Source organism: Fringilla coelebs (assembly GCF_963513975.1).
Source record: "Fringilla coelebs genome assembly, chromosome: Z".
Classification (NCBI taxonomy): Eukaryota; Metazoa; Chordata; class Aves; order Passeriformes; family Fringillidae; genus Fringilla; species Fringilla coelebs.
In genome coordinates, this window is record NC_140031.1 from 16,870,044 (window position 1) to 16,886,980 (window position 16,937).

A 16,937-nucleotide genomic window follows, 5' to 3' on the forward strand; every position below is an offset into this window, starting at 1 on the left:
CTTTCAACTTCTAAAGTGCATGCATATTACACAGAAGCATTACATCCTGCATTAGGGTAAGGGGCAGCTTTTAACAGGTCTGATTTCCTTGTGGTTTCTGAAGTGCAACTTTTCTTCTTCTAAAAAGCATGCACTAACAGGGATTTTGCTCTAAATTTGCATTTCTTGATTGGGGTTTTCTTCTGTTTTTCTCTCTTATGTCTCACACCACTTATAACTGTATGGACAAAGATCTGTTACAGCAAAAATTTTCTCTATAAAGGAGACGTGAACAATAGAGGACATGCATCACAATTAAGGCAGGCATTGGTTTAATTTCTTGATAGTCTTTTTAGTAGCAGACCATAAAGTAATGTGACGTAACTGTCAAGCTAAACTTTAAAAACTACTTTTTGCCCTTTTTTTACCCTCACCATTGACGAGTACCTTTATCTTAATAAACAGAAGCCTAAATAGTTTGCTGATTTTTAAACCTTAAAGTTAAATGCTGCTCCTCAGTAGGCAATTAATTGATAGTTGTGAGGTGAAAGGAAAAGAACACTAGAAAATGCACTAGATAATGAGATTTAAATTTTAGTATTCTTTGCTCTAGCTTCCAGCCCTAGGACATAGTTAGTTAAAACTGAATTCACAGTTAATATTTCATACACTGTATTGTAGACAATCTTTCTTATTATTTCATCATTTAAAATCTTACCAGTTAATCAGTTCCTAGGATGTTGCTGTACATCCATATGGGTACTCAGTAGCTCAAACCTTAGAATATTTGCTGTCCAGGATGGATTACGAATTGACCAAGGTGTTCCTGCCTCACAGCAGCAATTCCACTGCTTGTGTGTAAGTAATTTCCTAATTCCCTGCAGGCTCTGAATCTTTTGCTCCCTTGGGTCTTTTGCAGCTTCAGTGGATAAGAGAGCTTTGAGAAAGAGCCACATATTTAACATCAGTTGAAACCCTTTCCCAAAGCTGAAGATTATAAAACAAGTCGAACCTGAATTTGGGAACTCTACTGAGGCCTTATTTGGAAATTTTCTTAATTGGTACTTCAGAGGAAGCATTGTAAGGTTTTTAGATGGGCATAAAGTAGATAATAATTTTTCATTTTCTTATTCCTGAAAAACAGTAACATTAAAGAATTAATTTAAGTCGTATGCCTATGGTTTACTTTGTAAATACACTTAACTTTTAGTGAAAGTTAAAAGTAAGTACTTTATTAAAATGGCATGCGAAATACATGAAAAATACAGAAATTATTTCCAGTGCACAAGAGTAGCCTGAATTTTGGCTTTCACCTCAGATATGAAGACCTCATCCTGAACTGCTGGCTAAGGCTCTTGGTGTCCATGATCAAAATTGCATTTTATAGACTATAAATCATCTGTAATGAATAATTCACCAAGATATTATTGAAATACTGTGTTTAGCTTTGCAAGACAATCTGCTTTACTGTGACTTATGCTAGGATTGTATTATAAATACTTCAAACTGAATAAATTATGTTTGAAAAACATGCCATCACTGAACTACAAGTAAACTACAATATGTTACTTATTTAGTAGTATATACAAAATTGAACTAACTGGGGGAATTAGTGCAAAATTCTATATCCTAGGTAGTGTCTATCTGCTAGTACTTCTGTCTACTTTCTTTCAAAGCTTTTCCTGCCTGTTCTCTTGTTTTCCACTGAGTAATAGTGTCTGTAAGAGCAGTTGCTTATGATAGTACAGCAGGAGAGTGTTACCATAATGAAAATTATTCTAAGATAAATCAGATTGTTTCAGTTGCTTGGTTTCCCTCTTTCATTTTCTAAATGCAGGTAAACTAAGACTGCCTCTTCTTTGATTTGAAGGTCTGTCATCTAAAAATGTGGCTTTAGTCTTCTTCACTAATTGATTTTCTTGCATGTTTTTTAATCTGAACATTGTGAATTTTTAGTAAAGTGCTTGAAATCCATCCGCTGTAGAAAACTGTTTTGAAAGGGCCTCAGAAAAAGACCTAGCCACTTGTCTGTGTGTGCAAGCAAAAGCTTTCCTTACATATGTTTTGGATGAGCTCTAGAAAATACACTTTCTCTAAATATTGTTGAGTTAGAATAAAAAGTCATTTGCAAGATCTTCTGTAATTCAGACTTTTTTCCATCTTGTTCAAGATAATCATGCTGTATGTCATTTTGTCAGTTTGAAAAACATCGCATCTACACTGAATTATCTTATGAGTGCTAGTAACAACATCTATTTTTATGAAATATACTCTTTGCACTGACTGCCCCTGCTTTCCTCTATTTAATAATGATTTTCTTAATAGAGATATATAGAGAAACCAAAGTGTAAACCCAGCTATTTGATTTCCTTTCTTTTTAGCATCTTTTTATTTACCCAGACAACATCTACACAGCTAAGACATACTGTTACAGGAAAAAAATACAGTATTAATAAAAAATACATTTTTCTTGCAATTGTTTCTTGGCAGAAAAATTATACTGAACAAGAAATAGCCTGTCTGTGCTGAAAGTGGGACTTAGGTGTTTCAACTGTTTCATTTTTAAGTTTGTAGAATGTTGTTTACTTGTCTATCAAAATGCAGGCTAAATGGTTGGTATTTTTTGCAAGTGTGTCAAGAAAAATGCCTCTCTGTTTTGAGTCTTGTGAGGGTACTGAGAAGTGAAAATCATAGATTTTTGTTTTTCTTTTCAGTGTTTTAGTTTAAACTAACAAAAGCACAACTCAGCAGCTTTACCTATAACTTGCCTGTAATCACTTTTATAAATACCAGTTTTCTGTGACTTTTGGAGGAGATGTGACTAAAAAATTTGGGGATGCATTGCAAACTTCAAGTGAAGTGTTTTAAAGATGTGAAAGAAGGGCAGGTGAGAAGGATGTTTTCTATTTAGTATTGTGAAGTAGTGTTCCAGTCTTTATTCCCGTTTGTTCTTTCCTAGTGTTTTTCCCAAATCACAGGTTCAAAGAGATGCTGGTTTAATGGTGTTTGGAATGTATTATGACATTTTTTTGGAAGTATCTCATACCAGCAAGTATAGAATAATATTAAGCATGTAAAATATTAGGGAAGTGTAGTGAGCCATTGGAGCAGGACAGCAGGGAAGTTCTCAAGGAGTTTTTGCAACTGCAGTGAGTGCTCAGACATCATGCTTGCTATAGTATTGCCTCAACTGTGAATTAAAAACTGATGGATATAAATGCTGAAGCTACCAGTGCTTGTTTTGGATGCTGACACTTCCTTTGCATAATGGCAGTCAGCAATCTAAAAAGTATTATAGTGGACTTAGCTTGATTCCAGTAACGTGACGGTTTCTGCTTCTGGTAGACCTACTTTTCTGCATTTTGAGTTTCTCTTTAGTTTTTTACAAAACTGCTTGTGAAAAGAGATTTTCTTTAAATGCAATATTTCATGAAATCTTTGTTCTTATCAAATTCTGTTTCTGTTTACAATGTTTGGTTTTCTTTTTAAAAATACAGTTCTTTAGGTGTTTTTTTCAGCTTCCTTATTAATCATTCTGCAGGATGGCTACATGGGAGAATATGTTATGTATGAGTAATAATACCATGTTGTTCATCATTTACTGTGATAATCCAAAATGATTGTGAAGTCTGAAAGAAAACTGTATCCTGTGTGATACAAAGTTTCCTAAGGGCAAATATGCTTTTTCCCTTTGTTTTGCCTGTAGCTGTTAGATAAATGTTGTCTGACCATGTTTAGTTCATTCTGCTCCATTTTTCCATTTGTAGTTTACATAGCAGATTCTGTTCTCTTGCATTTCCTTCAAAAATATTGTATTGACATGTAGAAACATAAATGTTCTGATCCTGACATACAGTTAAGCAGCTGAGCACATTAAATAAAAAACTTTTTTCACAGCAGCTACTTTGTGGGTATTATGCAAGATGTTCTGTGCTTTGATATAACAACTTCTAAATAAAGTGAATTGCAACATGGATTTATAACAAAACTTTACGTAGTTAGTCTGGTAAAGCATGTTGGAGGTGGGGAAGAGAGCAAGCTGTTGTAAACTCTTATAAAGTACAGAAAACTTCTATTTTCCATTCTAACAAGTGTAAAACTATTGAGGTTAAGTAGGTGGGGCAACCGGAAGTAATTGCTAAGGCCAGTGGCATTTTTGTGGTTTAATAAAGGCAGAAGCTAATTATTCAGTTTTTATTTAAGTGAAATGATGCCAAAAAGGAGGTTCCTGTGGAGCAGCTGCACTCCTTCAGTGTTACCCTAATTTACCACAGACACAACTGTCACAAATAGAACTTTTAAACTTGATATATAGCCACGAAAGTAAGGAGCCCTTTGTCTGGAATGCATGCAGAAGAACTGCTTTATACAAATCAACCGGCAGATGACGGACAATGATGAAAATTTGATTCTTTGAAGTCATAATGGTCATTGAAATGTGTGAAATTCTGGTATTGAAAAGAGAGCGGCTAGCAAGACTCTAAATCCTGGGTGGTTGCTGGAAGCTTGCTGGGAGGTTTTTCTGTGTTTTGACATCAACTTCCCATTGCTTGTTCCCTGTTTCCTTTATTTAAAAAAAAAAAAAAAGAAAAGAAAAAAAGTGGGAGTGCTAAACTGTAGGTAGTTAATAGTAGTTATGTACAGTTTCTGTCTTCATGGTGAAGGAAATGCCATAGAAGAAACGTAACACCTTTATGTACACCTGACCCATCTATTCAAAACCATTTGTTTTCAGAGCTACTTTCAATCATTTTGTCTCTCTCCTTTAATTAGAGAGTTCCATTTCTTGTCCCCTTTGGAATTTCTGCTATTAGTCGAGTACTTAAGGAAATTCTCATTTCCTTTAAAAGTCATCTTCATGCTGAATAGTGCTTTCATTGACACGGCCTCTATGAATCAGTTTTCTTATTGCTGTATAGCACATTTTGTCTATTACTACCCTTTCCAGATCAGCTCTAGCAGGCTTTCCACCATGACTAGCATTCTTCAGTAATGTAAGTTGTAATAAAGAAAAACCCCTATGTTTTTAAGAAATTTTATGTGATTTCCGCTGTTTTCTAAAAAAGGGGGTTGTCCCTTTGAGCTTATTCCAAAAAGAGACAAAATGCCTCAAAATTAGTATTAAAATTTTCTTGAGTTAGAAAAAAACAAAAACAAAAACAAAAACTGAGTTTTCTATTCAAATAATGTATATAATGTATATATTAAGAAAAACAGAATGTCAGAATGCACCTTTTAGGTGGCAGCCTGTTTTAAAAGTGTGAAACAGGGTTATTAATTTTTAGTAAACCTATACAGTTCAATTTTCAAGTCTTTTATATTGTCATCTAATATCTTTAAGATTTTCAATGCTGAACACCTCACTAGTATCTTAAATTGCTAATACAGCAAAATGAAGGAGCACTTTTAAAAAACAAGAGATACTAATGTGAAACCAGCTGTCAAAAATATCGTTGTTTTGGAAAGTTGGTTCACAGGTAGTTTCAATGAGAACTTAAACTCAGAACAAAGCACTGAAGACCCAGCTAAGAGTTCAACCCAATGCAGCATAGTTCTTTTCAAGTATTATATTGTTTTAATGGCATCTTGGAGCGGGAGCTTTAGCCCATTGAAATGTCGCTTAAAGGACAGGTTCTTCTGTCACTAGCTGGAGCTGTGTGGATGAAATGATCACAATAGAGTGTTGTAATGCATTTTAAAACTGTGAGAAATCAGTTTGTCTAGACTAAGAGTGCGCCTACAGGGAATAGGAATCTTAGAGCTTCTGTGCTCTTTAGGTGTCAAGTATGTGATAGATGCCAAGCCTTTTTATTCCATATCTTTGGCAACAGCTCAGCTATGCTACAGTACCTTACATGTCTACAGCAAGCAAAAATCAGTGATTTTATGTCAGGACAACTTGAGCTTCAGCAACCAGAAACTCATTGTCCTAACAACTGTCTGTTCAATTGCCAGCTTTTAAAATGGGGAAGATATCGATAAATGATTGCTAGAAGGCATGGAAACTAGCTATAATGAATGTAAGTACGGAGAGCTAGCAATGCCATGTAGATATTTCAATTTTGGAAAGTAGGCAGGTTTTAATTTTCAGTTTGAAAAGATTTTTATGGGATTAATCCTATATTATTAGCGAAATAACCTTGATTTAGAGCCAACTGAGTGCCCAAAAAATATGGCTTGAAGGGCATGTCTGGGGTTTTCATTTTATTTTCATCCAGATAAACAAGTCTAGGCATTCCTTTACTATGGTAATCTCAGAAATGTAGCATTTGCTGATTTTAACCCTCTTTTTAGATTGTGTTCTGTATGCGTGGTGTAACCTTTTTATGAATTTCTTGCATTAAGTCTTTAAAAGAGAAAATAGTATATATCCATAACGTCATATAATGTAGTATCTTTATTTTAGTAGTTCCAGATTATTCTGGAAAAATTCAAAAACTTCTAAAACTGAAGCAGAAAATTCATAAAGGACTTATGAGTTGCTGAGAGTAATAATAGTAAAAAAATATAATAATTTGGGGCTATTTTGAAGTTTACATGTCTGAAAGTATTTGATTATAACAACCCCAGCATTTTTGCACATACCATATTGTTAAAGAGCAGAAAAATAATTTTTTGGTGACTATTACTACATTTTCTCATGTTTGTTAAATACAGAAATAAAGGTTAGTATTTCAACCTATTTGTATAAATAAGCAAGCTGAAACATTGAATCCTCATCAAACTTTACTACAGGTGAAAACTCCTTTTTGTTAAACAAAGCACTTTGCTAATTCAAATCAGAAAAATTTTAGCAAATTCCTTCCTGAACTGCAGTTGAAGCTTCAGCAGTGAGAAGTGCCAGTCTGTCAGAAGGTATTTTTACATAGGTGTTGCAACATTGTACTGCTTCTCTTTCATGTCACTGCTAGACTCTTATTAAAATGACTTGGTCCTAATGAAGGCATTTATAATGGAATTGTTAAGGTACCTCAACAGTTTTTTGTGGTAGTTTGGGTAGAAATGTCAGAAGTTGGAAAGCTAGTGTGGATGCTTGTTTGTTGCCCCTGCTATCCTAATTGCAAATGCTAGTCAAATGCTTTAAACTTCCTCCCTTTTATAGTTTTAAGGGACTGATCTCCCAAATTTTGTAGAATAAAATTGGAAATGAGAACTGCTGCTTTTCAAAGGATGATCTGGTGACTGCATCAGGAAGTTTCAAGTTTGCCACAAAAGAAAATCCCATAAAGTTAGTAGGTACATTTATGTAAAATGACAGTGTTCTATTTAAAGTTCTCATTTCGTTCAAGTCGTGGCAATACTGTCAAGATACATTCAGTATGCCCAAAGTTTTGCTGCAGTTTTCTGTACTTCGACCAGTTTACTACTTGTTCCTGGCGGGAGGGGAGGGGAGGGGAGAAGGGAGACTGAGGAGCTCCCACTGGCCTTTTAAGTATGTAAGGAACAGGAGTAGTTTAACCTCCTTAGAGATGGATTTGATGTTGGATTTCAGTCTTTACTAGGGTGAACTGACAGGTTAATTTTGCATAATTACTGTTTAGTTTTTAGCAAAAATGTTCACTTTAATTATATCAGATGTTGCTGAGGGTAATTTCTCACAGCAATTCTTGTGAGGTTTTTCCCTATCTTATGCTTTGTTAAAGTCAGTTAATATTTTTAGGCTGGTTCGAAGGATTTATCTTTGTTCCGTTTATTTTGAAGGCTTATCCCTCCATAGTAGAGGAGGGCATCCTACTATTGATTATATACAATGTTACAAGTATTTTTTTTTTGTTATATTTAGGTTGGAATCTCCTAAATCATTTTGTCCTTCACAAATATACCGAAGAATGTTACTAGCATCAAATGTCCCTCTGTTGATCTTGAGCGTCAACAGAAGAGCTGACTGTCAAGTGCTGAGTCATAACTTGAAACATGATGAGGGGGTCAACCTTATTTAATAATGAATGGCTAGAGAGATAAGAGCTGACTTATAGCACCCTCTCTGTACTCTCAAACAATCAGTAGTATATTGTGCAAAAGATACTGCCTTCTGCCTCTTCCTTCATGCTAAGGATAGCTTCTTGAGTCACCATAGGTGTTGGCATCTCTTAACAATATACAGAGTTAAGCCCAAGGGAAAGCAATTACACTGCAGTGCATACTTGGCTGGCAAGTATTTTGGTGAATAGTCCTGTTCATATTTTGGAATTTGTCTGTGTTTCAGTCAGCACTCTAATATTTTCATGAAGGAAGAAAGCATTTGCACTTTTTCAGATTTGCTTTAGGTGGTGCAAATTGAAGCAATCCTGACTTTGCAGCTGTGAACAGAGAAGGATGGGGGAATGTCCTGTCCCTCCTCTGGCTGTAGCTGTTTTGTAGATGGATGATGAACAAGTTCAGGTAACTGATCCAACAAAATCTAACTCAGCCAGGGGAAGCAGAATAATAGCAGCCCTAACATGTATCACCTTCAGCTGTGTTCAGCTGAAACTGTAATTTCTTTTTCTATATTTTTTTTAAACTTTTGTAACTTTAAAAATAAAGCATGAACTTATGTAAAAAGCATAAGCATTATTATTTTACAAGTCTCTTATGAACCCTTTTTTAACAAGTCCCATTATGTTTTTTTAGGATATCACTACTTTAACTGGTGTTCCAGATGAGCACATCAAAACCAGAAAAGTTCACATTTTTGTTCCAGCGCGTAATGCAATGCAGTCAGGAGCCAACAATACAAAGAAATGGAAGATGGAATTTGATAACAGGGAGCGCTGGGAGAACCCTTTAATGGGATGGGCATCTACGTGAGTACTTACTGAATTTGAAATACTTTTCTTCTATATTTGGCTCTTGCTAGTAATTAAATTTGAAATACTAAATATTTCTACCTGTAAATCTGATTGTATTATAACAGTACTTACAGTAAGTGGTTGGGTTTGTTTGTTGTATGATTTATGACCTGTTAAGTTTAAAAGCAGATTTTTAAAGCTCACAACATCATCTGGAAGAGTTTGAAAAAGATGTTAACAACCACACATTTCAATGATTACACTGTGATGATGTTACTGTGTGGCAGCATCCGGACCAGAAGGTCATTTGTAACATAAAGTAGTAAATATTTCTCAGCTCTCAGTTGCATCTTTTAAACAAAAACAATAATATTTCTGGAATTTTTTTATCCTGAAGATCTAAAATGAGGAGTCATAACTAGTAAAAAAAAGCACAAGAAGCCCAGCTATTTAAACTATTACTCTATTTGTTAAAGCATTGTCAGTATTAGCATGTATTAAAATCTTTTAAATACACGAAAAATCCAGAAAGCTACTACTCTTAGCTAAATATACTGTATTTTGGAAATGTAATTACAACTTGTATGCATCTAACTCTTAATTTTTTTTTCTTCATATGAATACAGTACCTGCATTTCACACTGTGGTTAGAATTCTGTGGTTAGAATAAGAATGTGTAGACTCTGAGAACTATACCAGCAATTCCTCTGACAATATTGTAATTTTGATTTGGAGCTCCAATATGTCTCCTTTGAGGCATATTCAGAATAGTTAATTATTAGACATAAACTAAAATCAACCACTAGGGATTATTTTTCAAACTTCAGAAAGTATACAATGTGTACTGAAAATATCTGGCTGCTACCATATTAGCACTTATAATCAAAGGACACAAAATTTTGTGAAAAAAAACTGTAAAACCTTCAATGTGAAATAATTTCAGGATGCATTTTTTGAGATGGATTAACATTCCAAATCCAGTCACAGAAATTATTTTTTTATATATATAACATAAATGTATCTAGAAATTTAGTTCAAAGTTACTTTGAAATTAAGTCTTCCTGTTGCATTGATATCTCATAAAAATTTGAGAAGGCTCTACATATGTTTTTATTTTGAGATAGGGAAGGGAATTTCTCACAGGTAAGCAGGCTCCACATAGGATAAAAAAAAGTGCTCCATTGAGAATCAATGCTAGTAGTTTAAAGGTTTTGTAAATAGTTTGTATCCATTCATTTTTAAGGCATGCTTTTAAAAACTGTTAGTGTACTGACTCTGGTGTTACTCTGGTGTTACCATTTGACACCCCAAAATACCTAAGAGGAGTTTCTTCTCTTGGGATTTTAATTTATGTAGAGAACGTTTCATAGACAGTTTTCTATTTACTTTTGAATAATGTAATGGGATTAGTGGGTAAGAGCTCTCTAGGGTCTATATATTAAAGCCATTTTTTCTCTGAACTCAATATACTTGAGTATATTGGAAGGACCTGTAGGTCTTTCCTATATTTCTGTCATTTTGCAGTCTTATTTGGGGCTGGAGTTTTTTTGCACTTGTTATTTCTTGGCTATTTGGGCTTTTTTAAAGTGAAAATTATCCGGTTACAGATCTAAGTAAAATGGACCCATGGCATGGTTTTTTTTTGTCATTGGGAGGTTTCATTATGAGAATACCTAAATACATTTCTTGGGTACACCTTTTAATATAGAACTGTAAACGAAGAAATGTGGGAAGTGTGAAGTTTTCGTTGTATGAGATCTCATAGGAGAACACAACATGGAATCCTAATTGAGGGTAGGCATAGGAAATTCTGCAACACTGGTACTGCTGACACTATCAGGACATCATACTGGACATCCTGAAATCCAGTTTTCTCACACAGATGGCTCATTTATGGAAATGAATCAGAAATCTATTTTGATTGAATGAAAGATGGTTGCACAGTAAACAGAACTAATAATTTCTGCACAATTCTCATATTTGCAGTTCTGAACAGGCACTGGTCCCTCATCACACTTCAGACCTAAAGCTTCTTTGTTCCTTTTTAGCAGTGCTGAAAAGATTTTTCCAACCCCAATTATGGAAGAGGATAACAATAAGTAGAAGTTGTCACAATATTGCAGTATACCGGGGCCACTTGATTCTCCACTCATGATGGTCATGTCATCAACTAATTCTTAGTTCTTAATTCACTTAGATGCTATTATAAGAGAAATCTTTTAATATCTTTAAGAGAGCCTATCACAGTGGCTTGCAAAAGTGTAATTTCTGTCTTTATCCTTTTCTTTGTTTGTTGTGTGTTTTTGTTTGTTTGTTTCTGATTTTTTTATTGGGGAATATATTGGATATATAGTGAACTCCATTTTTCCATGTGTACATCAGATAAAATTACACTGTTGTCTTTGCTGGAAGCGAGATTCCCCCTTTTCCCCTCCCCCTTCTCCAGTCACAGGCTTTGCCCTTTATTGTAGAGAGTTCAGTGTATCTTCAGTCTTTTCTCTTCATTTATCCTTCTAGCTTCAAAGAGGGAGCAGTTGAGAGGCAGCTCCTTCAATAGTTTGTTGCAATTTGGTCTTGTCTTTCCAGTTGTCTCCCAGGCTCATAGGCAGTGTTGTCACAGGGAGGTTTTATCTATCTTTTTGTTGCTACAACCAGTATCTAATTTCTTTAAGAGTTAGAACTCTTCTTTTTTTTTCATCCTTTGTCGTTGTTCTTAAATTGAGCTTTTATAGCAACAAATAAGGCAATTTTGTATTTTTACTGAGAATTTAATTTGTTTCAAAAACCTTTATGGTGCTTCATTCATGCAGTTGAGGAATAGCCGGTCATCTAAAACTAACTACTGTGTAATTACTTAGCTAGCAGTTTGCATTTTGGAGCTTCATTTTCAGTTGTGACCTGTGATCTGCTTGCTGTCTAGGATTGAATTGTGGGGGTCATGTGACCTCAGCTAAAGCAGAACTCTCAATATTTTTTTAATGTACTTTTTGTTTCTGGTTAATTCCTTCTCTACTCACTTCAGTATTCTGTTCTTTTCTTTCCAAGATTATTCTTCGCCTAGCTATTCTACAGACACTTGGTCTCCTTGATATGTTCAGAATTACCTTAGACCTCCAGATCTTACAAAAATAAAGGGATTTTGCAGATTTAAATTAAACAGTCATGCAGAGCACTTACTATAACCTCAGCAAGTGGTTAGACATGTGTGCCTAATAACCCAATTAATTTTTGCAAGTAGCAGTGAGGAAGTCTAACACACTGAAAGAGTAAAACAATACTTTGCAGAAAGTAAGTGTTGACCCTGAAAATAATTTTTAGAAGTCTGTTGAATAGTTTTATGAGTTGGCATACTACTGTGAACTGTGTAATGCAACATTTGATTTAACATTTGAGATACAGATACAATTTTTTTTCTATTTCCAATATGCCTAAAAATTGTCATCTGATTACTTACAGAGCTGATCCTTTATCCAACATGGTTCTTACTTTCTCTACTAAAGAAGATGCCATTGCTTTTGCTGAAAAAAATGGTACGTATTGTATGTATGGGCTATGAGAGGTTTATCGTTCATAGGCAATCTTCATCTCAAAGTATTAACAATAGAATAAGTACAGGATAAAGTACCTTCCCTCTGTTCTGCAGAGTTGGTAGACTAGTGTTCTACATGGAGAGGAGGAAAATGGGAAGGGGGGATATTTGCAGGGGTGCTGAAGGCATTGAATTTAGACTTTCCACTCTCTAGAAAGGTGTTTCAGCCATTATTATTATTAAAATGTAATATTAATGTTAATTTTTTTTTTTGCAACTGTCTGTTTTAAATGGGAGCTGAATCAGACCTTGTTCAGGTCTTGGAGGAAAGTTAATACTTCAGGTGTATCCCAGGCTTGGTGTTCCAGCTGCATGGTGGTGTGATCTTTGCCTGAAGCTTTAACATGATCATCTCAGTTCTTAGTAAGGAAAACTGTCAAGAGGTCCTGTGAATGTATGATAATCAAAAAACCAAAATTAAATGACTACCAAGTGTTGGACTTCATTTTTGGCTATTTTGCAGCATAGATTTATTGTAAAAGAAACCCAAGAGGATCATCAAGTCCAACTTGCTGTTCCTCACATGACTATCTAAAAGCAAACCATGTAACTAAAAGCATCACCCAGATGCTGAGCTCTGAGAACCTTACTGTCCTGGTCATTTCCCTGGGGAGCCCGGTTCCTATGTTTTCCTATTGTTGAGTCTGGACTTCCCCAGAAGCAGTTTCATTCTATTCTTTGTGTCCTGTCAGTGGTCACCAGAGGGGAGATCAGCATATCCGCTCACTGCTCCCCATAAGGAACTTGTAAATTTAAGATGTTATGCCTAACTCTGCCCAGGATTGGAGTCTAAATACATCCACTTGGTGATTATTCTTATTTGTGTAAAAGACAGTAGAAAAGCCAGTGTAATTACTTAATAATTATTAAGGCAATGTTATATCACAGGGAATGTATCTGTAAACTTAGTTAGGCTTGTATTTCCTGACAGAATGATGGTACCACAAACAGTACCCATAATCTCAGCCTTTTGAATATTCAGCAGTCCTTTTTTGTGTTAGCATAATTTTTTTGCTGCTCTCTTTTCTTTTTCTTTTTTTTTGTTCTTTTAAATCAACTCCATTTTCCTTAAAAAGTTAAGCTTGATGCTTAGTCCCTATGGATGTGAAGATGATTAATTACATTGAGAGAAAGCCAGGAATAATGCACATGAAGTGTAAGGTTCTTCAGAAGTCTTCCCTGTGGTGTGCAGCTTTCAACTATATTTAGTCTGGGGTGAACAGTAAAGTTCCTTGGTCAGACCAAATTATGCAAAGTTGTTAAGAGGTTGATATTATGCATCACAAACATGATAAGTCCATTAACCTGTACATCTAAGAAACTAAACCCTTTAATGTTCAATTTACTAGCACTTTTTAACAGTAAAAGCTAGAATCTAGAATCTAATTTGTCTGTTCCTCTTTAAATGGAATTTTTTTTTTTGGCTTAGTAGTACTAATTTTATTGAAAAACGTGTTCTATTTACCATGAAATTAATAGGATCACATTTGCATTGGATAATCTATGTGATTTTATGTTCATAAAACAGTATTTTACTGTTTTATGAACAAATAAAATTTGGGAGAATTTGGCACTTATGCTTTTGTATTGTTCATATTATTTCTTGAACAATTCAGCATACAGGAGAAAAAAACTAATGTAATGACCTGCTTGTGTCATCTCTTTGTAGATGTTATATTTTTTCTTTTCAAAATGCCGACTAAGTTTAATGCATTTGTTCAGTGTAGAAAGTTTATGCCTTCACTGAGTTGAAATCACTCCATTGTGCATGAAACCAACTAAACTAAGGCTATAACTTGGTAGTAATATTAGTAGTTCAATATTCACTTAGCTTGCACTCTTAATTTTACCATAATTGAGATACACTGTACTTTTCTGTAGATACTGGCTTGCCTGACTTTTACTTTCATTTTTATTTATGTGTATGATATGTACATGGTATTTTCTGTAGTGATAGCTTCAATATCATGTGCAGCTAGAAATAAAAATTTTACATTATTTAGTTCTGCTTTTTAAAAGACATTTAGGCACACATATACACTGGAAGTTAGCTTCATAACCAAGATAGTATTGGGAGAGACCTAGCTCTAGGAACATAAATAACTCCTGTATGAACCACACAAATTTTCCATGATAGAATTCCTTAAGAATCTGGAATGTAATTTCTGAAAATTCTAGATATTGCAGGTTGTTTTGGTACAGTTAGTAAACTTAAGAGTTCTTTCTCACCTAAGAACTTAAGGAGATGTCTTTCTGCCTGCCCCATCTGATGTGTTTTCTAATGTTGGAGTAGCAACACTGGATACAGTGACAGGAGACATTGCTGTCCAAAATTACAGCTGAGGATGGTCTGAGTTCTAGGCAAGGAGGTAACATTTTTAACTGAAAGGAATGAAAAATTCTGTTGACCTAATTTTTTTGTCCTGTCTGAATCACTGTAGCAGTTGTTTAAAAACGTACAGCTTAAGTAAAAAGGATGGAGAGGTTTTCTACTCCACAATAACCTTTAGTCAGGTGGTGAGGGGGTTCTTCCAGAGAAGGTAAATCTGCTTTCTGTCTACTTGGCTTGTATGGCAGGGCTCTGGGCAAGAGTAACTTCCCCCACCTTTCTGATATTTTTATAAAAGTGACCTCTGCTCTCTGTCATGAACACCTCAAAATGCTGGTCTGAAGGAGTCTGTTCCAAAGTGTGGAATCTAATCGCAAATGATGGCCTCTTGCAGTCATTAGTTAGATGTAACTGACTTTATGCATTTTGGCTATCTGTGGCAGTGCAAGTCATTGTGCTGGCAGTTGCAAATCTCTTTTAGAGGCACTCGGCCCCTCTCCATCTGGTGTATAAAAAGATGAAGCAATACCTTGGGGCTGTAGATTCCATTCCAGCAGCCAAGTGTCTCAATGTTAGGTGTTACAACGCTGAATGTTGCAATACTGAAGTCTGTCTCTGGATCTAGTTCTGGCTGTTTACTCAAGCTTATATTTTTTAATCAGAACGGGAGGCAAAAGCCAGTGTTTTCACAGATGGAAAGAATATGTTTTTAAAGTCCCTGTTCAGTATTTCTTATGGAGAATAGTTAACTTGGAAATTAACACTGGTTGAGAGTAATAAACATGAAGAAAATATTTGTGTGACGTTTGTGAATACGCAAAATTGATGCAGTGACGTGACAACTTGTGTATCTTACAGATGTGTAGCTGTATCTTGACTGTTTACTGCGAGCACCTTAAGTATAAAAAATCAGATATATGTTAAGTATTTTAGGGCTTGCAACTTTTAGTTTTGAAACCAAGAAAAGTACTGTCTTATGAGTATCACTTAAAACTGCGTATTTAACCACTTCTGGCTTCAACAGAAGTATCTCAACTTTGAGTGAAATATTGCAGCTAAAGAGACCAAACTTCGGAATACTGAGTGCTGCCCTGGCAACTTTCCAGGCACCTGGAGGCTGCAATCAATTTGCATTTTGATTTACATAAACACTAATGTCTCCACCTCCTCTTTTCTGACATTTTTAAGCATTTCTCTTGCTTAACTATCACATAATTTACTTGTCTTCTATCACTTCATTCCCTTTTCTTTTTACTCCTAATTTTTTATGTTCTTATAAAAAATGTTAAGTATTAACGTCCTTTAAAATGTTAAGTATTAAACTCCTTCCTAATGTTGAAGTTTTTTCTTTGCTTTTTGGTTTTTTTCGTCCTCCCACCCTTCTTTTTTATTAGCTTTCCAGGGTCTCCATTATCTCCCAGCCTTTGAGAATGATCTTTTGTATGTTATTTTATGGCATATGTTTTCTTACCTTCTTCATTTCATATGCCAACATACACAAACGTTAGTGCTTCTGTGTGCTGTGGAATTGTGGAGCTATGAACTTACAAGACAGTCAATCTTCCCTGTTGAACTTTTCATTAATGACTCTCAGGTTTTTTGTATGAAGGTCTGTAGTATGGTCAGGTCTTGCCTTCTCACAGAATGGTCATTTGTCACATTCATGCCATTTTATATTCTCTGTTGTCAACTAGAAAGGAACAGATTAGTGGGTGCCTACATTAAAAAAACATATTAAAGTTAAAGCCTTTAAGTTGGATTTGGTGTATATTGTATGCTGAGAATATAATTCTCGTTGTTTCTTGTCTCACCCTACCCCATAACCTCTAGGCTGGAGTTATGATGTCGAAGAGAAGAAGATGCCAAAACCTAAATCCAAGTCTTACGGTGCAAATTTTTCTTGGAACAAAAGAACAAGAGTGTCTACAAAATAGGTTGGCATTGGGTGTGTGACTGTGAATAAAGTCAGCTGTGCTGTATTTATAGTCCATGTATAATACATCTCTTAATCTCCTAATAAATTTGACCTTTAAACTACAGATGCATCTTGTGATGTCTATTTAAAATGGTTTTCATGTCTCCAATTGAACCTGTTACAAACTTCCCTATAAATAGAGGAGATTTGAAGTGTTCATACTTCTAAAAACTTGCTGTACATTCCTATCAAAAGGAATGTTTGAAATCAGCTGCAACTTTAGAGGTTATGATTGATCTTTGATGGTAATTTTATATCTACTATCCTGTTTAAACTTCTGAAGTTTAATATGTT

At 34.9% G+C, this 16,937-nt stretch overlaps 1 protein-coding gene across 1 annotated transcript in view; it reads left to right on the forward strand.

The window, feature by feature from the left end:
* The window catches only part of NDUFS4 (NADH:ubiquinone oxidoreductase subunit S4), a 47,868-nt gene extending 31,161 nt beyond the window's left edge, over positions 1 to 16,707 (forward strand). The window contains exons 3-5 of the mRNA XM_084225023.1: positions 8,593 to 8,765; positions 12,207 to 12,280; positions 16,499 to 16,707. Coding sequence (XP_084081149.1) covers positions 8,593 to 8,765; positions 12,207 to 12,280; positions 16,499 to 16,602 — 351 coding nt within the window. The 3' untranslated portion in view covers positions 16,603 to 16,707. The remainder of the gene's footprint in view (positions 1 to 8,592; positions 8,766 to 12,206; positions 12,281 to 16,498) is intronic.
* The last annotated feature ends 230 nt before the right edge of the window (positions 16,708 to 16,937 follow it).